The 25,088-nt window shown below is 42.5% G+C and overlaps 1 protein-coding gene across 4 annotated transcripts in view; it reads right to left on the bottom strand.

Annotated features, from left to right (window-relative positions):
* Positions 1 to 25,088, bottom strand: part of LOC147884317 (plant/protein (DUF810)) — a 219,391-nt gene that overhangs the window by 48,790 nt on the left and 145,513 nt on the right. For all 4 annotated transcript variants that reach the window (XR_015543641.1, XM_087398323.1, XM_087398321.1 and 1 more), the window contains exons 11-18: positions 11,786 to 12,016; positions 11,406 to 11,483; positions 10,906 to 10,998; positions 10,634 to 10,819; positions 10,222 to 10,377; positions 9,997 to 10,089; positions 9,296 to 9,367; positions 8,440 to 8,557 (exon numbers count right to left, since the gene is read on the bottom strand). Coding sequence is in view for 3 of the 4 variants with exons in the window: in XM_087398323.1 (XP_087254449.1) it covers positions 8,440 to 8,557; positions 9,296 to 9,367; positions 9,997 to 10,089; positions 10,222 to 10,377; positions 10,634 to 10,819; positions 10,906 to 10,998; positions 11,406 to 11,483; positions 11,786 to 12,016 (1,027 nt within the window). In the remaining variant the exon portion in view is untranslated. The remainder of the gene's footprint in view (positions 1 to 8,439; positions 8,558 to 9,295; positions 9,368 to 9,996; positions 10,090 to 10,221; positions 10,378 to 10,633; positions 10,820 to 10,905; positions 10,999 to 11,405; positions 11,484 to 11,785; positions 12,017 to 25,088) is intronic.

Here is a 25,088-nt window from a genome sequence, read left to right as displayed (position 1 = left end):
GAGGAAGATTCCCAGAGAAGAGAAAGGGAGGGGGCTGCCACATGGACAGCACCTCACAGCCAAGAGAGAAGAGATGGTTGCCACATGGACAGTTGTAAGGCTGTCATGTGGGCAGCACTACTGGACATGGCGCCACTATACGGATCAGTACGGACTACTGCAGGGCAGTGTACAGCAGGTGGCGGGGCAGCACAAGAGCCTGGTAGAGGCACAAAAGGTGGCGCGACAGGCCAAGACCTGTACGGATAGGTACGGCCCCTATACGGCAGCATGGCGGGTGTCTACCTGACTGACATGACCTGCAAGCAGAGCTGGCACATGGCGCAGCATAGCAGGAGCAGACGCATGCCTTGTGGGCAGGATTGCGACCTACAGAAGGGCCTGGAAAAGGGTGGGACCTGTGGGCTGGACCTCGCACTGGAAGGGGCCAGCAAAGGGCCCTAATGGGGCTGGTTGGGCTGAGCCAACCAGGTCGGTCCAGTTGGCCCAGTTAGGGCTGGCTGGTTGGTCCATTTGGAAGGGCCTTGTGCCCTATAAAAGGAGAGGCCTTGGGCCTCATAATTTATCCAACATTCAGCAAGGGCAGGAGCAGATGGGAGCAGCCAGAAGCCACTCCCTTGGGCCTCACACTGGGGGTGAAAGAGAGTGGAAGGTGTGCTGCAGATTGAGTTCCCTAGAGGCTGGACCTTGGCTGTCTTCTAGGGCATTGAGGTGTTGTGATGATCAATATATATCCTCTGGAGCAGCAAACCTACAGCAGACAGGAGCAACAGTTAGGGCTTTCTTGAGCCTACTCCCAGGAGGCGAAGGAGACCTACAGAGAGCTGCAGACTGAGCTAGTGAGTGCTGCCTACCTAGGCTGATCTACAAGCAGTAAGGTAGAGAAAAGAAGAAGAAGAAGAAGAAGAAGAAGAATATATTATTGTCCTCTGAAGACCAAAAATCGGCCTATGGGACCTGAAACAATACAAAACCTTACATACATAAAGACTCCTCCCTCAAAGGGAAAGGTAATAAGAGAAACTACCTTTATGTCTAGGTGAGTTTCTGTGCTTGAAAAGCTTAGATACAAATGTTCCTAAAGCTGAGGGTGACGCCTTATATAGCAAACCAGCCAGTCTGTTATGTCCCTCAAGAAGAGAGCTGAACTTTTTCGTAATGTGTGCATAGTAAGGGCATATCATTACCATGTGTTCTTCTGTTTCTGGCATACCCTGGTCACATAATTGGCATATTCTGCTCTCTCTTGGCATGTCTTTCCATCCTCCTATTTCAATTTGCAGCTGGTGTGATTGGGTGCAAAGTGAAGCCAAAGCCCTCCACTTATGCATTGCCATAGGTGTGCAAATGTACTTCTGCGTGGCTGACTCCTGTGCCGTATAAGTGGGCCAATATTGGGGGTTGATAAATGTGCAGTAGTACTCGAACTTATCTCCATTTTTAGCTGTTTGCCATTTCCTGTGTAGTGCATTCAGCAGGTCACGATGAAAAGCATCTTCATCTACCTCCTCTGGTGAGTAGTTCAAGTACTCCTCTACCTTCCACTTCCTGAACCAATTTCTCAGATCTAGTGCCCATCCAGATGCCAAAATCTTGCTCTTGTTTGTCTTTTGGGGCTTTTGACTTTCTTCCCATGCCCTCTTTGGCAGCCTTTCAGCATCCATGCCTTTGACCTTTGTAATGTATATGAGTACCTTCTTTAAAGCATGTAACTCTATGGGTAAGCATCCTGTCTCTAGAAGTAGCAGAGAGTAGGGTGTAGTAGCCTTGATGCCAAGGTGTCTCCTAATAAAAGATTTCTGCATTTTTTCCAAATCATTCCATTTCGAGAATGATATACTCCCACCCCACACCTCTACTCCATAGAGCACTGTCTGTATCACATATGCTCCAAAAATCATGTTTCGTACATCCCATCTTCCTGTATTGCTATTACTGCAGTCATTTTCAAATTGGTAATACTTTCCCCATCTTGCATCAAGTCTCCGTTGCACACAGCTGCTCCATTTATTATTGGCTGGAATTTCAATGCCTAGGTATTTGAATGAGTGCACTGTATCAACTGGTTGACCCATGTATGAGATTGAGGGGGGGTTGCTTGGCTGTATAGTTTTGACTGTCATGAGTTTGGTTTTGGTAACACTAACAGCCAGCCCACTTTCCGAACAGAATATGCCGAGTATATCCATCATTTGTTGCATCTTGCTCTCACTATCGGTGAAAACAACCACATCATCTGCATAAAGAAGCAACCAAATCCCAAAACCTGCTAGGTTAAAATTGAACAATTCTCTTTTACATGCTTCTTTGTGCACCAATTCCTCAAGTCTATCAATGCACAAACCAAACAAGGTGGGTGAGAGCGGGCATCCTTGTTTGACCCCCATATTACTGTAGAATTCTTGTGACATCCCATCCTTACATTTCAGCTGGCATTTTACTTTCTCGTAAAGTCTAAAGACAACAAACCTTATCTCCTCGGGCACTTCTATGCATTGCATTCTCTCCCATAGCACGTCGCTGGGCACTGTATCAAATGCCTTTTTAAAGTCAATAAAACAACAAAAGAGTGGCTTCCCCTTGAGGCGGCTTTCCTCCATCAAAACTCGGAGGGTGACTAGGTGATCCACCGTAGAGTGTTTGGGCCTGAAACCCGCTAATCCCACTGCCCTCTTCTTTTCCTTTTCTGCCCAAATACTCAACTTTGCCTCTACTATTGTACTATATAGCTTGGCTAGAGTGGAACATACCATAATGGTTCTATAGTTTGATAATCGATCGCGGTCACCCCCCTTGTAAATTGGTTTGATCCAGTTCTCTTGCCATTCTATCGGGCAGCCATATACCGATGCTTGGTTCAATGCCATTAGTATGTGCCTTTGCGTGTGTTCGTTGGTCCACTTAATAAGTTCTGCTGTGAGATGTAGAGTGTCTGCCGCCTTCCCGTTTGCCATTTTCTTTAGGCCATCTTGTACATCCTCCAATGAGAAAAAGCCTTGAGTGTTGCCAAAGAGACCATGGGCCGAGCCTTAGGATGGGTGTAGAGCTGTTGAGCATACTCAAACATCTCTTTTTCTGTAAAATCTCCCATGATGTCATTTGGCTTTTGTTTAACTCCTCTCCATGCTCTTCTAGGTTGCTTGACAAAGTCAATTGCATCTGTCCATTCCTTTTTCTCAATATACAAACGCCTCTTTTGGCGTATGAGAGCATGTAACTGTTTCTCAGCTGCTCTTCTCTCATCTCCCATTGGAATCCCCTTCAGTGCATTCCTAGCTGCCTTGCACTCAGCATCAAACCAGTCATTACAGGGTAGCCCTTTCTTACACTCTTTACTGTTCTTTTTGTACCCCAAAACTGACTTGGCTGTGGTGAGAATAGCATTCTTCAGTTCTGCCCACCCAAAATTCTGTTTTCCCAGCAGGCATGCCTCTAAACTTTCAGCATAATCCATCTTTTTCGCCTCATTTATTCTATATCCACACTCAGCTGCTGTATGCTGCTCAAAAATTGCTGTGGCCAACAATATATTAAGCTCTACATAGAGTGGTTTGTGATCTGAGTCAGGAGACTTCGGGCCAAGTGAGAAATTGTGGACATCTAACGAGGAGCAGCAGTGGATTTCTTCTAGAAAACAAACAAAAAGAGAGGGAGCAAGAAAGAAACAAAGAAAGAAAGTCTATTAACGTCCACTGCAGACCAAAAGGTCTATAGGACAGCAAGAAACCCTCTAGTACAATGCTTTAGGGAGGGCACATGGCAGCTCCCAAGGAGTGCAAAAGCAACCTAGATTATTTAGAGTACCTACATGATAGTCTGAAAGAGTAAACAGCCATACATTAGTTTAAGACTGAGAGTCTTTTGGTTTTGATTTAAACTCTCTGATTAGGGCTATGCCTTCACGGTAAACTGCCCATTTTCCAGCCTTTATGGCAGCCCTGACTTTAGCTAATTCAATCGTTTTATTCTTGAGTTGAGCTTGTAAAAGCTCCTCTGCTATCCATACTTTGGTACCCTTCAACTTGTAAGATTGTGAAAGAAGCCTCATACGCATATCTTTTGACTTCAGTGTAAGGATTGCATGACCTCTATCGTGCATAATAGAAGCTGGCCTGTCGTCATCATCCTAATCATCATCATCCACCCAATGTTGGGCAAGCTTGCTGTGATCTTTGTCAATATTTCACCATATGTGTCCTCCTCGACATGACTATGTTGTACTTAGGACTTAGTACTGCCATTCTGCATTTTTTGCATTTTTTGCATTTTGCATTTTGCATTGGTATGGATGCTTGTTTAGTGGCTCCACTACCACAGCTCGTTGTATAAAGATTTTCACAGTCTCATAGACCCATCGGTCTTCCAAAGACTTTAATATATTAAACTTTCTTTCTTTCTTTCTTTGTACCAATCTTCTGGGAGTCCCCCTATTCTAATCTTCAGTGCATTATCACATATAACTTCGTGTTCTTTGATCTCTGCTTGAATATCAGACTTACTTGCTTTGGTGTCTACTTCCACAATCACTTCCTTCTTAGGAGTTTAAACCTTTTACTTCGATGTGAACAAGATCTTTGACAGTAGAGACTAGCTACGGTGTAGGGGGGGAATCCTTACAAGATTTTACAGCCTCATCAATTACTGCCTCCTTACCAAGCCATTCCAGAATGTGAAGTTGAGCCTTTACTTCTACCAGTTCCAATCGTAGCTCTCTCATTGCCTGCTGCAAATTAAAAATCTGATCCTGTTGCCCAAGGATGGGCCATTTTGAGCCTTCTTGTTGGTAATTCCGTGCATGTGGAGAGGGTGTCATGGCTGCAATTGTAGAGTACCGAGTCCTAATAGAGGTTGAAGGAGTTGAGGGGGACTTGGAGGAGAGGGTAGGCTAGTCCATAATTGGTTGTCTATTGAACCCCCTAGCTTAACCTAACCCCGGGTTGGGGATTTAGCTCAACCTGAGGTTAGGAATAGTTTGGTTGCTGCTAGCCGAGGTCACTGTTGGCTGAGGCAAAGGGCTGATGGGTTGTACGGAGGGAGAGGTACACACGGAGAGATATGGGTTGGGTTGTTGCTGACGGGTTGTACGGATGGTAGGGAGAGGTACGGACGGGAGGTATGGAGAGGTGCTGATGGGCTGCGATGGGAGGAGCTAGGCGGCGGCGACGGGGGGAGCTAGGCGGGAAGAGAGAGAGAGAGAGAGAGAGAGAGAACACACACACTAGGGCCAAAAATAAGGGCCGGGACCCCCCCCCCAAGGTGTTTATTGCAATAGAATAAACTTTGTGCAACTAACTTATAAAAGAGCATGAGGCCTCTCTCTTTATAGACTAGGCTACCAGCCCAAAATCATAAGCTCCAGAAAGCTGGGCGTGCTTTTCTTTATTAACTTGTCTTTTGGGCTTTATTTTCCCAATTTTAGTGCTGAATTTCCTTTCTGACTCTAGTGGGCCTTTTTTAAAGTGGGGCGCCACTTTCTTGGTGCTTTTTCTCTTGTGGGACCTGCTTGCCTCTTAAAATTTGGGCCTTTTTGCAGTCTTCTAGATCCTGCACATATCCAACACTTTTAATTAGACAAATGCATGTATGATTTTGTGACAAACACCCAGATGAGCAGTTTGTTTTGGTGAGTTTTATTTGACAACATGGGGATGAAGTTGGACTTTTCTTCTTCTTTTCATCCCCAATCAGACGGTCAAAGTGAGATTGTGAATTTCACGGTGCTGGATTTCCTGAAATGCCATCCGCGCAAAAAGCTGATTTGGAAAAGTACCTTCCTTTAGTGGAGTTTGCATACAACACCACCACTGACAATTCCACGGGAAAAGCCCCTTTTGAAGTAATCTATGGGACGGTGATTTTACTGCCCATTCTCAAGACCCAGGATGAAAATTTTGTGGCTGACCAGTACGTTCGGGACCTCAGCTTTTTCTTAGGTTCGGACAGCCATAGAAAGATATAGAGAGAAGCACAAAAGAGCAGCCCATAAGAGATGAATCTCCAAGAAGGAGATTAGGTACTCCTCAAGTTCTAGAAAGCTAATGAAGTCACATACCAACTAGAACTACCATAAAATTGCAAGATCCACAATGCCTTCCAAGTGAGTCTTCTAAAGAAATATCAAGGACTGGAACCCACGGAACCCGCCCAAGAAGAACCAACAAAAGTGGAAGAAATGAAGGAGATTCATCACCATAACAAATTGTGCCAGCTTTTGGAAATCACAAGCTTTCTAGTTGCCTAGCCTAGCCTAGTCTACAAATTAAGGCCCTCTAAGCTCTCAGTTCCTGTTGAGATTTTGTACTCAGATTCTTGCTCCCTCGTGAGCCAACTTGTACAATACATTTCTGTTGCAATAAAGACTTACGGGGGGTCAGCCCTTATTTCTGGCCCGTAGTGCTGTGTTTTCTCTCTCTCGCTTCTTCTCCCACACTCTCTCTATTGGGATCTGTTTCCTAGTACCATCGTTGAGTTTCCAACTTCTTGTTTGGAGTTTCCGGTTTCCAGACGAAGTCCTTCTACAAGTGTGATTCACTCTAGGGTGCTGCGAATTGAGTTGTGTTTTGATTGAAAGAGCTGAGTTCATGTTTGGTTAAGGTTTCAACGCTAGATATTAAATCATGTACTCCTAGTTTCTCAATGCTTGGCAATGATTACTCATACGAGATCCACTTGATAACGCCAATGGCAAACATCCAAGCATGATTCATCATCTGCTCACGACCAGCTAAGCCTCCCTACAATTCCTTAGCCCATTCAAGTAACATTGACAGACACAAATTAATGTACTGAAGGTAGTACTTGCAGTCTCTCATTTTCAAGCCCTTGGACAACTGCATCAAGATAAGCAGCACCTGCACATGCTCAGCTTTGGCTTTATCTCAAGAGCAAGTGAAATCAAATCCTTCGACATCACTGGTGGTGAAGAGTAAGCACAAGGTAGGGCGAGCACAAAGGTATTTAGCATATGAGATGGCAGAGCTGGTGCATGGAATCCTACCGATCCTGCTGTTGAGAGCCTTATTGGCTCTCTATTGTTGCTCAAGTAGAGTGGTTAAAACCGTTGCCTTTTGGGAAAAAGAGCAACGTCAGCCTAGTTACAGAACTTTGATCCTCTGAATGTAGGACTTTTTTTATCAGATGAACAGGCACAATATTCAGGGGTATACCTCTCTCAACAAGGGTTGGGATGGAGAATCTACTAGTTAATCCCTGTGTTACCCCCTTTACTGTTACTACACAAGTGATCATGGATTCTCATTACATCTCCAACACTGTGAACTAGATCATCTTGATTACACACAGAGGCTTCAATAGATGTCTTACATTTCTGGCTTGTGAGAACTCTTCTTAGATGAAACACGGCTGTGCAACTGAGACATGGCAGTATGGCCGTTGAACTATTGCAGGCCTGGCATGGTCTCTCGACAGAATCTACTCAGTTAAAGCCATCGACACCGATGTCCTTTGCTATCTATGGAAGAGAGCTAGACGTAGACTTGCACCTGTTTCAGCCAGCAAGAATAAAGTGTTCCTCTACATGGCTTGTATGGGTTATCTTTTGTGATTGTACATTCTCTCATAGGCCCGCGAGGTAGAGGGACCCATGGCTCAACAAGAGCTTGAATTTTCAATTGATCACACTATGCTGCTAGCCTTTATAATATTCCAACTTCAAAATTGAATATGTGTAAGGATAACTCTCACAGAAGGCACTTGCCATTTGGTACAATGTATGACTCCAAGAAAACTCGTTGAACTGAAATGTTAAACTATATACAGACTGCACATCATGTGCTTAGAAAACTTCAAACTATATAGAGACTGCACATCATATGCTTAGAAAACTTCCACAGTGCTGCTTAACACAACGTGGAGAGGTAAGACAGCATATATATCAGAACGGCCAGGTCAAAGAAAACTGAGTAAACAATCACCTTCCATGAAAGAGACCTGTGACGGAGCTAAGTAGACAAGGCACACCAACTCTGAGGTAGCCCAGAAAGTTAATGTCCTTATATTCAAAGCTGAATGTACTTCTCTGCATGTGAGCTTTAGAGATCTTAAGGCTAGAATGATTTGATTCTACCAATACAAAAACCATATTGCTTACCGTCTAAAAATGCAGCAAAAACATTTTCACTGCATCTTATGCAAGGTGTAGCCGTAATTTTGTATAGACTTGGTGAGTGACATACTATAACTCTTCTTCAACGGGGCTTTGAATGAGTTATGTCATCCTTGTAGCTTATAACCATCCTTCTTTTTAAAAAACAGATAACAAATTCCTGTCCCATAGGTATGCAGATGGATTGATGGAGCTTACGATATACATGCCACTTCCCCTTGAAAATTTCCCCAGCACTGAAAATGACAAACCATTGGCAACAATACCTTTGACGAACCATTGCATCTAAAAAGGACCAACAATTTTACCCTTACCAAGTTGACTAAGGACTTTGTTTGAATAGAGCTGTAGAGCATTATCCAAGCCGCTCATCAGGCTTTTCAATAATGGAAGTCGCATGGGTAATTTCATATTAAAAAATTGCTCCACTGTCTGTATGACAAGGCAATAAATTTAACACATCAGAATATACACTCTCTTAGTATGGAAGCAGTGATACACATCAAGAAGAAGGGAGAGAGAGAGAGAGAGAGAGAGAGAGAGAGAGAGAGTAGCTTCAATTGAGCCCTCAAAGAGCCACTCTAAAAAAGTACACACTTCCAAAGCATACTGTAAAAAACCTTAATGCATGTCCTACAGTAAACATAACATCATACACCAATTACACACATTAAAAATCTTGTTTGTTGGTCTTGATAACGAGTTACTGCTGATCTATGGTGCCTATCAAGGGAGAATGTGGACAAGGCAAGCAGTGATCATCCCACAAAGAATACTGTATGTTATTCTGTAGTGTAAATTTGATGAGTCAATATATATAAGTTCAGCACAAGTGTAACCAAGGGACTTGACTATTATACACGAGATAGCACAGGCATCATATAACACATTGATTCTTAACACTCCTCCTCAAGGCGGGGGGGGGGGGGGGGTGAAGGAGCAATAGGTATGTGCAGAGAGAGAGAGAGAGAGAGAGAGAGAGAGAGAGAGAGAGAAGCTTTTCATCATTATCTCTGAATAAATTTAAAAAGCCCACGAAAGAAATGTGATGTTCATTATGTTTCAACATGAAATACATATAAAGTTTGTGTCTTTTCACAGATCGCCTCGAAATCACCGTACAGGCAGCTCATAACTTTATATTTCATATTCATCCGAGTCTCATCTCACCTCCTCCATTATCCGGAAAACCTCAACAATAGATCCACCGTGGCGTTGTTGATTTGACAATGGTTCCCATTTCTGCCATGAGATCAACAATTATTCAGTGAAGGTCTTCCTCCAGAGAACTTTGCCATTCAAAACCTTTGATCAGAAAAATAATTTCATCATAATAATTGTCTTAAAGTAGATAGAAGGAACTCTTTTATGAAAAAAATGTACCCTTTTGAACATATATGGAGCTCACATCTAACCTAACAATATTCAGGTTGGAGCCACACAGAGTTGTGAGCCTCTTCTTACAAAGCATAAGTCAGTTGACCTAATTTTTCTTTGCAGGATTCTTTGTAGAAGAGTATGCAATCTTTCAAAGAGATTCAAAAGCATAGGTCACTGGACACAACATCATATGATATGAAGGACTAACACTGCATTGCCAACAAAGGCATTGAATTTAACAAGTAGAACCTCTTAAAGCTACGTGTACTAATAAGACATTCTTTCATATCATGTTCTCTTTGAAACAATTGCAGAGATAGAGCAGATGTGTCAGTCCCGAGATTAAAACACGCTTCCAGTTACATAAGTATTTTTGCAAGCACTTCTCAAACAATGGAATAGGCTTCTCTCGGTAATACAAGATTTCAACTTGAATTGTGGACAACACAACAGGAACAACAAAAGAAAGCTTAACACCTAATAATGTATACCTCTTGATGCAGACTGCGATCAACCCATTCAGAGAGCTTGCTAAGTTGCATATTTACCCATCGCATGATTAATGTACCTGAAATTTCACCAATCTACAAAAATTCCAACAAAATTTAGAAACTGTCATTTTGGAAATAGCTTGAGCAATTACAACTCTGCATATAATGTTGAGGAAATTATCTAATTTCATGCATGCACATTGAATTATTCCTTGCAACTCTAACCTGATAGGGGCTCATCTGTTGCTTGTAAAAATTGCTCTCACTTTCAGTGCCAACAGACATGACAAGATCCATCAAAAACTGTTCCAGGCTATCAGCGGCAGGAAGCACTGATGCAACATCATCCGTAAGAAGAGACACCCCATCCAGAAATGGTTTCTAGCTAGCACATACATTGGTATCACAATAAGCTTCTGGCCACGCAATGAATTTCAGTTACACCAGCATAACACGAGCAGGTCGATGATTCTAGTGATCCTAGATTCAACAAGGTTTCAAACTTGAATATGTCACAAGTGATTTTTTGCAAATTTTGCATGTTCTTTACACATCCAACTTTTGGAAACCCCAGCAAGAGAGCAACAAAATTCTGTTAGCCTAAGGCCTTGTACTTATGGGCACACAAGTAACTCACCAGCTCCTTCTGGTACATACTGTGGAAAAGTGATGCAGAGTAAGCGATAGCATGAGGATGCCACTGAGAAAGAATGGGAGCAAACACAGAAGCATCTTTCCTAGCAAGTGCTTGAACATCATTTGCAAGCAGGGCTAGGCGATGTTCATGCTCAGCTTCAGAATTTGCCTCCACTGCCACCATTGCCTGCCACAGGCACTTATTACGTCAAAAAGTTCAATATTTTGTTGGGCAGCTCGTAGATTCAAAGTGTAAAGCACAACAGGACTTACTCTTTCAAAGGCAAATTTTGCAGAAGACCAGATGTAGTCTTCTGCCTGTTTAGCAACTGCAGCGGTCTCTGCTGTTGATGTCATTCTTGTGATCTGCATAAAGCAAACCAGCTATTCAACGCCACCAGACTTTGCTGCAAGGGGACAGCTGTGGAAAGCCCCTTAAAAAGATGATAGCAAACATAAACATGAGTAATACTTCAAAAAGCAGAAAAATCTAGAAGACAGGGCCAAGCTAATTATGCGGAATGTATGCCCTTTATAAAAGAGGAGGGGGAGAAAAAACTACCATTCTAGAGGTATGATTGACGCCAACTGTTTTTTCTACGGATTAAGAGTTAGCATTAATGCCACTCTTATGACTTGCTAGAAAGGATGATCTAACACTTCTAACTACATCACAGAATAAAGTGGCATTGACACATGCTTCCAGTCAACCTTTAAAGCATAATCATTCACTTTTAAGCAGCAAAAACCCTAGAGAGGAGAAACATCCATACCCCAGTTTGGTCCTTTTCATCTGCCAAGAGCCTACCAGCTATCATTGCCAAACCTAAGAATGATCCCATCTTTGAAGCCTGCCAGGAAGAGCATTGGATTGCAATTGAAACTACATCAGCTTTATCCAGGTCATGTTACTTCACAAGCTAGGGAGCTTCCTATTTGATGCCCTCATTTTCGACAATTTAATCTCTCAGCTTAACTTAACGGTTGCATTGATCCATTTTAAAGCATCCAGAAAATCAGTCAATGAAGACGGAGAGTTCGCACACTAGATGTTACAGATTTGTTCTATCCAGCCCATTAAATCCTTGACGCCAGGGCCTCCAAACTACGTTAAAAGAAGTAAAATATCAGCATAAGGATCTTGCATACATACATCAGAAAAATGTGAGTGGTAATCTTCTAAACGTCTGTCCACCCATTGTTTAATGGGACCAAGAACTGACTGCACGAGTGTAATTTCTTGTGCACCATCATTGCCTTCGACAATGGAACGCAAGCTTTTCATGTAAAATCTTTCCTGAGCACTACGTTGTGCATCAGTAGCTATTCTTTTCATTTGCCGTGTTGCATCTTGCAAAAGAGCTTCCTCATCTGTCAACACAAACTTCAAATCCAGACATACATGAATATAAGTACAATTTCAAAATCCAACCATTAAAAATAAGGCCAAGGTAATGCAAGTGGCTAAAGAAGAATCAAATGCTAAGAAATTTTCTGAATATTACCAAATTCATAGTAACATGCCTCTTCTCAATGATGAACACAAGTGATATCAATACACCTTGATTGACCTTTACTAAGAATACAATATAAGCTGAAAGCAACACTAACATCGCCATTGCATCACACTTATACAATGAGACACACGTGCTACAATGCCAATCACGATAGGAAGCAAGATAATTTATCGGACTTAATTCATGCTTTGTATCCAGGGTTACATCCAAGATCGCTCAATAAGAATCTGACCATGGAAAAAGAAAACAAAAGAGATACTCCTGTATCAACAAACAATTTAGGCAGAGATAAATTAAGTGTTCTATATGGCCTTGAAATTTTTTGTGAGAAATGGGCCCCCCCAGTAGTGTGAGGTGGAGCTTGAATCCACATTTGCCCATATCTCCCGTTCCCCATTTTTACGTTCCCCATTTTTACAGATTTGCCCAGAAGTATAAGAGAGAAAGACAGAAAGAAACAAGTTTATTTGAAAGACCCAAGGGTCTATGAGACTGAAAAAAACAGATACAATGAGCTGAATGGGCGGAGTCTCTAGGTAGGCATTTGCACCGAAGAAAAGTGCAACATAAGCATAGCAACACTAGTACTTAATCTATCTGAGCCCATGGAGAGGATGGAAGCTAGGGTGTGGCATCACTATCATGGTCCTCTGGGTGCTGGCAAAGGGGTCAAGCCTTCGGGTGATGTACACGGCTGTAGTGGCATAAAACATGTGATAGAGCATAGGCGATGATTATGTGTGTTGTCCATTGTGGCGTCCTGGCTAGGACAACCACCACTATCACACCTGTTGGTCATGCCTCTGGTCTAGTGAACATGGAGGGAAGGTCCCCAAGCCTGATTTGTGCGTAAACCCGCCGGGGAGACTGTTGTGTCTCTCACTCTAGCACTCAGCTATGCCGTCTCCCTGGGGCTTTCTGGCCTGTGCTATCTCACTGGAGAAACTCACTGATCAAACTTTGAGTGGAATCTAATTGAGCACCCTGATCTCATCCATGTGCCCTGAGCAGATGGCCTCTCTGTAGTATGGCCTCATGAATGAAAGTCGCCAAACATATTTGATCTGAGTAAGATAGGAGGTTGAGAGGGTATACACCCATCCTTGAAAAGACAATGGTAACGACCTTGGATCTCATAGTACACGGGGTAAACAAAAACTTTTATGAAAAATAAAAGGAAGACATACTTAGCAAGCAAAGCAACACTTATGTCGTCATCAGTGCCTAAGCATAAGCAGCTATATTGGGTTTCTAAAGACCCACGGAGTCTCTTGGGCAAACCCACTGCTTACTAAAATACATTAAAAAAACAAAAACAAAAGAGAAAGAAAACAAGAAATAAAGAAAGGTGACTAAGCAGAAATAAACAAGCAAGTCATGAAACAAAAAACAAAATCTTCCAAAAAACTGAAATTAACTCTCTCTCTCTCTCTCTCTCTCTCTCTCTCTCACTCTTATTTAAAAGATAAAAAGCTAAAAGGACCCTTTACACTTATGTGTTGCTTCCTACAAAGAGGCAAAATTACATTCCCAACTTAGAAAGCACAAGCATACTCAATCAAACTTCCTTTTGAAACTAAAAGAAAAACGGGCTATTCAACTCCCTGCCTTTTGTTTTCACATTATGTTCAATAATTCTAAACATACCTAAGGCCGATACACCATAGATAAAAGACTTCATATCTAAGATTGTGCGTACTTTTTCATTATTTTCCTTGGATTATACCTCTTATGTAATAGTAAAGTGATCAAATTACTACATTGAGTGATAAAGGACTCCTTAGTTGTACAAAGGCGGGAAAATCAAGGGAATTGGGAAGATATGACTCCATATTTTGCCAAATCAGAAGTGTTTGAGTCAATGTGAGGCATTTTTATAATGTGTAAACCACTATATTCAGGTTGTTCACGTTTATCGTAAATATCAACCTCTAATCCTATGGTAGATTGAGAAATTCTAAGATCTAAGAAGACACAAAAATCCCCCCTTGAAGTGTAGTTCAGTTCACAAGAGTCACGAGGATAGATTCCTTCTCCAAAAGCACAAGCGTCTTTGTACATAAAGTCTTGAAAGTTAGGAACATCTGGTACAAATAAATAATCTATAAAACGCCTAACTTGGCTAAGCTTATGTAAAATGATAGGATAGGTGTTGATAGAAATAAGACGTTGCATAAACTCAAATTCATAAGTGAAAAGATAAAAGTTTGCTAAAAAGACGGCACAATTAGTGCCCATGGGGAATCCTATAATTTGTTGAAACAAAGAATCACCTATTGTGATGTAGAGATTATTTAAAAGAAAATCTATCCAAGAGCAAACAGCTTGAACACTTGCTACCTTTGTGTATCTTTTCTTTTTAGAACCGATGTCATGATCTATATTTTTAAGCCACGAAAAGTCAAAGCGTAAGGCTGTTTTCTCAACTTTTAGCACTTTGCATCTATCTTTAACAAATCTCAGCTTGAAAACTTCAACCACTAGCTTTTTTATTCTAAACTTCAGGTCTTCCAGCTCGATCTTTGTGTAAAGCGTGGTAAAATCAAGGTTTGAAGGAGAATAGGAGACTCTTTTACCTGAATGCTTTGAGAGGAATTAAAAATTTTTACAACAGAATCACTCCTACAAAGTCATTTAAAATCCAGCTTGAGTGCGAGGGGATACCTGCCACCTTTAATAAGTCTCTCCAAAGTTCATGGACACTAGGCAACATGGCTTTGAAGCAGTAGCTTAGCCATTTAGAGACATCCGTCAAAGTAGTCTCATAAGCAACTGCAGTAAATCTTGGCTTTTTTGGAGTTTTGTGGAACTTCCAAGCAGCACAAAGAAAAGGGATACTTGGATTGCAAACAAACCCAGAAGACTTGCAAAAACTTTGGGATTTTGAGATCAAAATTCTTTTGAGAAACTAAGGCAGGGGCATAAGTTTTGGCAGACAAGTTCACTTCTCTCAAAAGACATTCTAAGTAAAACTTTTTGCAAATAAAAACAAAGTTATTGGAACATTTGCCCATATAAGAAATGACAAAATTCCTATGAAACTTTCAAAGAAGAGCTTCATCCTCTTTAGAAAGATGGTTACTTTGCTTTGAGCAATTAACCGAAGGGACTTCTTCTAGCTTCAAAGCTACTTTCTTCAAAATCTTCCCTTTCCATTCTGATAAGATATTTTGAACCCCTAAACATTCTTCTAATTGCAAAATAAACTTTGAGATTCCCTTATCGATAGCTTTTAAAAGGCAAGACTCTTTAAAAGAGTACAATCGAAAATTCGTGCCTTTCATGAAAAGGTCTCTTAAGTTACTAGAAAGCAAACTTGAGGTATCAGCTGTGACTTCATGTCCTAAATCAACATCAATAAAGCTTTGGAATCTCTTACTTTTACAACAACAAGGTTCGCTAAGGATAGAAGATTTTGAATGCTCTGAAAACCTTTTACCTATCTCTCCATAGTTGAAAGCCTTTTTGTCGTAAAGTTTTTACATACTTTTAAGCTACTACTCGATGCTTCCAAATTCTTTTCACAAAATGAGGGAGAGAATCCATTACTTCAGGACACTTCAAAATCGAGTTTAAGCCTATCTTATCAAGAGAGGGAGAAGTAAAAATACAAATCAAGAGTTCCCTATTTAGATAGACTTCTGTGCTTTGAAAGGAAGCTTTTACTTTTAACAAGCGATTCAACTAAGTTTTAAGTTGTATATAATGGAGCTTATTTATATTCAAATCTTCAAAAGAGAAGTTTTCCAAGGTGTATTGAAGTTTAAAAAGAACTTTGATATTATATTTTTCAAAAAAATTTATTGAAAAAAGACCCAACGACATTAATCTATCTATGGAGAGTAGTTTTCTTTTATAGTCTCGAGATGCAAAAACTCTTGGAACTGAGGAAGTTAAAGGAACTAAAGGGGGAGAAAGTGGCGGAAGAGGAAGTGAGGGAGGCAACTCACGAACAACATGTGAGATTGCACGAGAGCTAGGACAACCCCGTAACATAAATTTAGGTTTCCAGACGAGGTTAGGTGTATGACAATGTTGGTAAAGAGGAATGTTAAAGGGCTTGATATGAATTCTCCACATTAAAGGGTTCTTTTATTTTTACGAAGAGTTGATTTTCCTTCCAAATTAAAACCTCTTGGGAAGAAGGTGTGTAAAGTTCTCATCCAAAACAATTCATGAGGACGAGCAACCTTGTAAAAATCCTTGGCATTATTAAAATGGCCCTCTATATGCTCAATGGCAAAGCAACAAAAAGATTCAAAACCAGACTTTGCCATTGCCACATATAAGGGTTTTGAATTCTCAATTAAGGAATTCTTCCTATGAACTTTTCTAGCTTCCCTAACATGTTCTTGAAAATGAATAAAAGCTGTCCTATAGGTTTGTCCTACATAAAGCATATTACTACTATGTATGTTATAGACAACATAAATTACTTGCGTGGCATGAATAGGACTAATAGAAACAGAAGTCTTGAGATGCTTGTTTCTAAAACGTCTTAGTTTATTAAGAATTCTTATGTTATTATTAGTTTCATGAGTGCTAACTAATAAAGCCTTAAAGTTAGACCAATTAATGTTACCTTCCCCAAAATCATGAAGATTATTCATGTTTGACCTAGCTAAAAAGTTAAACCTTTCTCTATATATATTTCTTCTAACTTTTTTAATTTGATTTACCAAGCTAGACCCAACTAAATCACCTACCAAAGAGACAAGACCATCACTAGCATTTCCAATATTGTTCGATGAGGTCAAACGATCCAACATTGGGGAACTTGCTTACACTCTCCTTGCCCATCCAGTTTCTCCCTTGCTATATCCCCTAACTCTAGCGTGAGAGCGAGACTAGTATTTAGGGGGGGTTTGCTTGCACAATCGTTACTCGTCCCAAGGTAACTCCTCCCTTACTACTACAAGGGAATGTCACAGGAGCCAGATGACATCCTAGGAGATCGCCCTGTTGGTTTCCAAAAGGCGAATTCATCATAGCATGTATCGCTAAGCCAATATACCCCCAAATTGGCGATTACAATAAGGGTTACCCAGGGCCCCAAGGCCACTATAAGAGCTTAATCAACCTAGAAGCACCAAAGAAAGAGAAAGAGAAAAGAAAAGTTACCAATATAAAAAATAAATTAATTAAATAAAAATAAAAAATAAAACTGTCATTACCAAAGACAAGAAAAGAGAAATGAACAGTGAAATAAACAAATGAGAGCAACTAAAACAAAACGCAAAAGCACACTTTTTGTAAAAAACTAAAATAAAAATGACAATTAAAAAAGTAAACTAAAAAATTAAAAGAGAGAGAGAGAGAGAGAGAGAGAGAGAGAGAGAGAGAGAGAGAGATTAAAAAAATATTGATAATAAATTATTAAACAAAAAGAAAAGAATTATAATAATAATAATAATAATTGAGAAGAATCTTAGCTGTTGGGGCTTCTGCACCCGCGTAAGATAAATAAATGTAGTTGAACAGCTGATCACCACTTGGACGAAAATTCAAAGAATTTGCATGTCCACTAAGGTGATAGAAAAATATACATTTGTAAGACTAGAATAACTCCAATCATACAAATTTAGATTTTTTGTTGTTCTAAAGACCAAAAATCTACACGAAAAATAAAAGGGAAATGAAAGAGAAGAAAAAAAAGAAGAGGTAAACAAAAACTTTTATGAACAACAAAAGGTAGACATACTTAGCAAGGAAAGCAAGACTTATGTCATCATCAATGCCTAAGCATAAGCAGTTATACTGAGTTTCTAAAGACCCACGGAGTCTCTTGGGCAAACCCAGTGCTTACTAAAATACGTGAAGAAAAAAAAACAAAAAACAAAAGAGAGAGAAAACAAGAAATAAGGAAGTTTTCCTTATGCTTGACAAAACGAGAGCAGGAGACATAGAACTAGATGGGGTCACCTTCCTTAGCATTCTTTCTAGCAGAGACTGTCATTCGGCTACAACACTTATATCCAAAGTCAAGCACCGAACTATTTTGTCAAGGATGCTAACCGCTTTCATGTTTTCAGAAACAAAAAGTGTTATTGTGCATTGTAGGCCATTCTATGGGCTATCCATAGGTTCCACTTATTCCTTGGTACGTGCCTTATAGACCTAGTTATAGTCAGTTACGACTATTAGTACAGTTAGTACATGTACCACCGACTGCGAGAGCCATCACTTTCTCAAAAGACGAGCTGCAACAGTTGCGAAAGGATTTGGAGCATGAGTGTTCCACGACTCTCTTCGCACACATTCATGGCTCCCACTCCTCCAGGCCACAAGCTAGAGATTGGATGCTTGCGGCACTTCCCCAGGAGCTCGCCCCCCACCTTAAGGATGTTCATTTGTTGGGACGAGCTTTCTTTCAGGTGTGCCTAGATTTCCCGGACGTCACGAGAGACCTGCTACAGGCCGGGTTTCTATTTCTAGGCTACAGGAGGATTTTTTTGTTTCCCTTTCAACCGGGCTTTGACCCAGTTGAAGAGGACAAGCATGGAGTTTCTGTTTTCATCAGGTTCCCTGGTCTCCCCTCAGTTTATCACCGGCTCTTTCAGTTATTGGCGAGAGGTTTGGTGTGGTAGCAGAGATCCCCCCTCTTCCTGGCGAGCCCTCTTCGGTTGCTGAGGCAGTCAGGATGGATGGGGTACCCAGGGTTAGGGTCATTGTCCAAGACCCTAATATTTCAAATGACCACATCATGCTACAGCGACCCGATGGGTCTTTCTTCCGCCAGAGATTTGAAGTTGCAGGTCGGCAAGACGAGTGCAGGATTTGCAGATCCTCGGGGCACTTCGCCAGAGATTGCCCAAAGAAGAAAAAGAGGCCCAGAAAGCAACTAGCTCGTACTAGCTTACCACAGAGAACAAGAGCAAGACCTACCGCTCCACAGGCACCGCCTCAGACACAGGCTCCCTCCCCTCCCAGGACTACTCGAGTCCCTCCTGCACCCCGCACCACCTCTGGCCCATGGTGGGTTCCGATCGCAGTTAGGCCCTCTACTTCAGATCACACCTCCACCGCTTCGGAGGCTACCCCCTTGGAGCCTCGGGAGTAGACTAGTGTTCAGGAGCCTTATTCGACTCCACCCCAGGATCATGCTGTACCTTTCTAAACAGCCCAAGTTGTTGGCACCTCGTCCGCAGCACTTCTTGATCAAGACCCAGTACAGGTGCCTCCTTTTATCAATAGAGAGAAGGGGGTCTTACATTCTCTCCCTGCTTCGATAGGAATCCTTCGTACCCCCTCCCCAGGACTGGCTCAGCGGAACTCCTTTTCTGCTCTGGAGGACCTCTCTGACCTCCCTAATGATGATTTAGTACCTTCCACTTTTGGGGAGCCATTTATCAGCATCCCTTTTGAGAGATCTTTCTATCCCTCACATGAGGACTTTCCTCCCCTTCGACCTCGTGTGTATGGTAGGAGGTCAGCTCCGGTGGAGGGTTCTTTTTCCGCCACCAGGTCGGGTAAAGTATTCCAACCCGCATCCTCCCGCTGATGAGGATAGCCAGTTGGAATATACAAGGATTGGGTGGCATCCCTCATTGCCGTCGCAGACAACTGATTAGGAATCAGCTCCATCCAAGTGTTTCAGGTGCTTCCCTAGACATTCTTTTTATTCAAGAAGACAAACTAGATGTCAGAGATTGCTCCAAGTCAGGTAAGCTGCTTTCAGGCCAGACTTTTTGGCTTCCTGCCTTGGGAACTAGATGAGGTACAAGCATATCAGTTTCAGATTCTATTCTCCCTCTGATCATTGGACACGGTACCATAACCCCCTCTAGGGCCCAGTGAGTTTTACTTCTGATTGACGGACGTAAGGTTGGTTTCCTCAACCTCTATGCTCCGAACAACAGAGGGGACCATGTTCTATTTTGGAAAGAGTTGCTCTCGTGGGTTGACATTACAAATTCGTGGATTATTGGAGGTGACTTCAACATGGTTGAGGCACCTTCTGATAAGCAAGGGGGTAGAGAAGGTGGTATTCATTCCCTCGAGAGAGCAACTTGGGATGCCTTCTTGTTCAGGTTCAGTGGCAGAGATGTTTGGTCAGATGATGCATTTCATATTCAATCTCAGTCACTTTTGTTTTCATGGTGGAACCATTGGGTGCAAATGCCTATCCATGCTCTGATTCACAGATTCTATGTGGATGACTGGGCTCTTGATAGAGGGGGGACAGTTTGCATTGCACCTGGTGTTTCCACTTCCGACCATTTTCCGTTAGTTTTGTCAATCTCACAGCCCCATCTGAGAGGACGGTCTCACAGTATCAGGATCCCCGATGCCTTATACACGGATGAGACTCTCACAGAGGCAGTCTTGGAGATCTGGGTTTCTCACATGCAGGGGGGGTTGGCCGGTCCTCCACATGTGGCCACAGTACTTGTCAGTATCAGCGACTTCTATCACTTCCTTGCTAGTGCTCAGCGAGGTGAGGTACTCAGGCGGGAGATTGCTATCCACCGGCAATTGGCAGCCTTGCAGAGGGAGGAGCAGAGACGACCATCAGATGCTTGGATACAGAAGCGCCTTGTTGCGGCAAGGGCTCACTTGCAGACATTGCTTGATCAAAGAGCAGAGTATGCCTTCCATGCACAGGATTCCTTTTGGATATAGATGGGAGGGAGAGTCAATAAACACTTTTTCTCTACACTTGGTCCCAGACATGGTAGAAAGAGTGTCAGGCAGCTTATTGACTCTGACGGCGTTTTGCAGTCTCATTCGGATACCGTTATGTACTTAGCGACAACTTTATATGCCTCCCTTCTTTCCACAGATCCTGACACACAAGCCAGAGATGTGGCTAGAGATGAAATTTGACAGAGTTTACCTATGTTGGTCACACCAGAGATGTTATACTCACTTGATGCACGCTTTACCAACACAGCGTTCAAGACTGCTCTCTCCGCCCTTCATAAGGGCAAATGCCCTGGTTCTGATGGTCTTACTCCTCTTTTTACAACCTTTTGGGATATGATAGGTGATCGTATTACTTCAGCCCTGCAGGGCATTTGGGACTCGAGTGAGATAACTGACTCATTGACCGAGGGACTCATACACCTTATCCCGAAAGGTGGCAACATGAAATTTGTATCCCATTGGAGACCCATCACTCTTTTGGGTACTCTATACAAAATCCTTGCCAAGGCGATCAGCATCCGATTGCAGCCCCTTCTTCCAGACCTCATCCATGATACTCAGACAAGCTTTGTGCATGGTAGGAGCATATTTGATAATATCTTTTCCTTTTGGGAAGCCACAAAGTGGAATATGCAGAGCGGGCAGAGGCTGGCAGTTCTACTCCTGGACTTTGAGAAAGCCTATGACAGAGTAGATTGGGGTTTTCTTGAGGGCACTCTTCTACAATTTGGATTTTCAAAAGCATGGATTAGAGGGGTGGCCTCCCCTTACAGATCAGCCCACAGCCAAGTTTTGATTGGAGGGGTAAGGGATGACACGTTTCAGATTTCCATATCAGTTCGTCAGGGATGCCCTTTAGCCCCCTTCCTCTTTCTTTTTGTGGCAGAAGCTATGAGTATCTTCCTTAGATCTCAGGCTGAGCTTTATGGGTTGAGATTGCCTCTGAGACAGGAGCAGGAGCTTCTTGACTGTGAGTTAGCTGATGACACTGCTATTTTTATTGAGGCCTCTTCGCAGTCACTTGATTCTTTCCGGACAGCCTTGGATATTTTTTGCTCAGTTGCAGGGGCACACATTAACAGGCATAAATCCTTTGGCTTTTGGATCACTGATAAGGACATTCCAGGTTGGGGAGTTGACATTGGCTTTTCCTAGATTCAGAGGGTGTTCCTGTCAGATATTTGGGATGCCAGGTAGGATTGGGCATCTCTCCAACACAACAATTTGCCCTGGTACTAGAAAGTATAAGAAAAAAGCTCCTTTTTTGGAGCTCAACCAAACTCGACCTTGCCTCTAGAGTTGTGGTAGTGAACCAGTTCTCTTGGCCACCGCCTGGTTTGTGCGTTCTTGCTGGTGCTAGTCTAGGGATTGCATCACTCAGCTCATTAGATCAATCAGGAACTTTTTATGGAGTGGACTTGATGGCACGGCAGATGTTGCAGCGAGGGTGGCTTGGGAGACCATTATTCTCCCTACATGGGAAGGGGGCCTTAATATCATTGACCTGGACTTGCAATGCAGGGCATTGCTTTGTAAGGTGGTGGTGACAGGACTCATGCCTGGGCAGGAACCTTGGAAGGATTTCTTTTTTGGACACATTCAGGCTTGCACACCTACCTTGGGAGATGATTGGGTGGACAGCCCTTGCTGGATTTTTACTTCCACCTCTCTCAGGTCTCTTGCCTCTCCTCTCATGACTGCCATCCTCAAAGCTTGGGGGAGCTTCAGGAACACTCTTCGAAGAGTTCTGCCCTCTACCCTTTAAGAGATTGATAGGCAACCGATCATTTGGAACGATAATATACTTGATGAGCATGGCAGACCACTAGGAGAGAGGCCCCGCCTACACAGTAGGCACTTGGAAGGCTTTTATCAAGCTACCTGAGGATCAGAGGCTACAGTCCGTGAGCCACCTCAGAGGGGTAGCACGCAGGATTCAGCAAATAGATGCAACCATCCCAGTGGAATGGACGGTTGAGATGCCTATTGCTTCCACCACTTGGATGGGAGCTTTTTCGAGGACAGCAGTTCCTCTATAGGTGATCGCTCTTCGAGGTCTCGGGGAAGACGTTGGGGATGGAGGTATACTGTCTAGATCCACGGATGATATTCTTCTAGAGATTGCCTTTCAGCCTGTCAGGATTACTGGTTTTGTGGACCATGGAGCGGGCTTGCAGTGGTACTTAGACCTCGACCCTCTGCTATTGGCCCTAGGATCCTGGAGGTTGTGGTTATATGGAGGTGCACCTATCAGGCGCTTGTAGTGGGACCCAGGAGAGTGGGAGTGGATAGATCATGGGCACCAAGAGAGGGGGATTCCCTTCTTTCGTTTCACGGTTGGTAATAAAATGAGATTTCAGCTGAGCAGTACAGGTTGGATTCCCTCTAAAGCCCCCCATTGGGATAGCTTCTTCATCACCACAGATTTGCGTAGGAATTTCTGGAGGAGTCTCTGGAAATCCCTCAGAAATAGAAAGATCACTCTTTTCTTTTGGCTTTTTATTCATGGAGGGGTAATAATCCTGGATCTGAAAGCAAATGTCTCCTCAAAGTCAATGCCTTGTTGTTGGGCATACCCTTTTGCAACAAGACGGGCTTTCTATCGATCTATGTTGCCATCAGATTTCCTTTTTAATTTGTAGACCCACCGGGTACCAATGGCATGCTTGCCGGGAGGGAGATCTACAAATTCCCATGTGTCATTTTTAGCAATGGAAGGTAGCTCAGCTCTCATTGCATCCATTCACTCTTTGATGTCAAAAGCATCTTTATGGCACAAAGGCTCTTCATTGCAAGCTGTAGCAAGGAATGCAAACTCAAGAAAGTGACCATGCATCTGTCTATTCCCTGATCTTGTCCGGGCAGCAAAAGGCTGATCTTGTTTGCTATCCCTCAATGTATCAAGAAGCCATCTGGGAACTTGCCTTTCCTATCTACTGACAGCTCTTTCTCCAATGACTACATCATGAATACTGGGATCATTTTGTGCCAGAAGAGAAACCTGCAAATCAGCATGGGGTGGTGGCTCATTATTGCTTGGTGGAGGGCCTGCAAGAGGCTCATAATGCTGGTCAAAGTCTTCCTCTGATGTGGGCATCAAACATGTCAACATCTTGCTTAGCTTTGCAGTCCACAAGAGGAGAAGCTGAAGTTCAGCAGAGATCACATCTCTACTGACAATAATCTTCCCAATATTTCGTTGGTATAACCTATCCCCTCTGCTCTCCGGGCTGTAACCAATAAATATGCATTTCATTGCCTTGTCATCAAGCTTATGTCTCAGCTGAGGTGGTACATGAACATACGCAAGAGACCCAAAAACTCTAATGTGTGAAACTGAAGGCTTTCTTCCTTTCCATGCCTCATAAGGTGTAACAGTCTTCAATGCCCATGTAGGTGATCTATTCAACACATAGTTGGCACACATCACTGCATCAAGCCAAAATTTATTGGGCAAAGACTTGGCCTTAAGCATGCATCTAGCCATCTCCATTGTGGACATGTTTTTCCTTTCAGAAACAGGATTATTCTGAGTGTAAGGAGTAGTGCATGAGTGAATAATGCCCCGTGAAGACAGAAATGCATAAAACTCCTTTGACATATACTCTCCCCCCTATCTGTGTTGAGGATGACAAGCTTGCATCCTGATTCATTCTCAACCATATTCAGCCACCTCTGAAAGCATGAGAAAACTTCGGATTTGACTTTTAAAGGATATTCCCAGCAATATCTTGTGAAATAATCAATGAGAGTCATGAAATATTTGTACCCTCCAATGGCATTTGTCCTCATTGGGCCATAGACATCACTGTGCACTAGCTGTCATTTCCTTTGTGAGAGTTGTGGACAATTCTTTTGAAAAGGAAACCGATCATCTTACCCAAAAGACAACCCTCACACACATGTTTGGAAACTGTGTGAGTTTGAGGTACATCATTTGCCATCTGCTCTGAATGTAGCTTTGCAAGAGCTCTATAATTGAGATGACCCATTCTCTCATGCCAAAGATGAGTTTCAGCAAGCTGTGAATCTGAAATAGCAAATGCTTCAATAGAAAGTGCAGCTGAGTGATGATCAAGGTATGCATCCATAGAGTCACCTTCATTCATACTGACTTCCTGTAATTGCCTTCTCAAATATTCAACACGTGCCTCATTGCGAATCTGATAGAGAGAAGCCAATTTGTCCCACGCATCCTTTGCTGTCCTGCAAGACCGGATGTGTGAAATAATGATTCTCTTGCATGATCAAGCAATACATGAATGTGCATTTGCATCTCTTGCATCCCATCTA

The sequence above is a fragment of the Dipteris shenzhenensis genome, chromosome 27 (genome assembly GCF_047967505.1).
Source record: "Dipteris shenzhenensis isolate YYH24624 ecotype China chromosome 27, Dip_SZ_1.0, whole genome shotgun sequence".
Lineage (NCBI taxonomy): Eukaryota > Viridiplantae > Streptophyta > Polypodiopsida > Gleicheniales > Dipteridaceae > Dipteris > Dipteris shenzhenensis.
The sequence above is the reverse complement of the archived record's forward strand: the minus strand, read 5'-3'. Positions and strand labels throughout refer to the sequence as shown.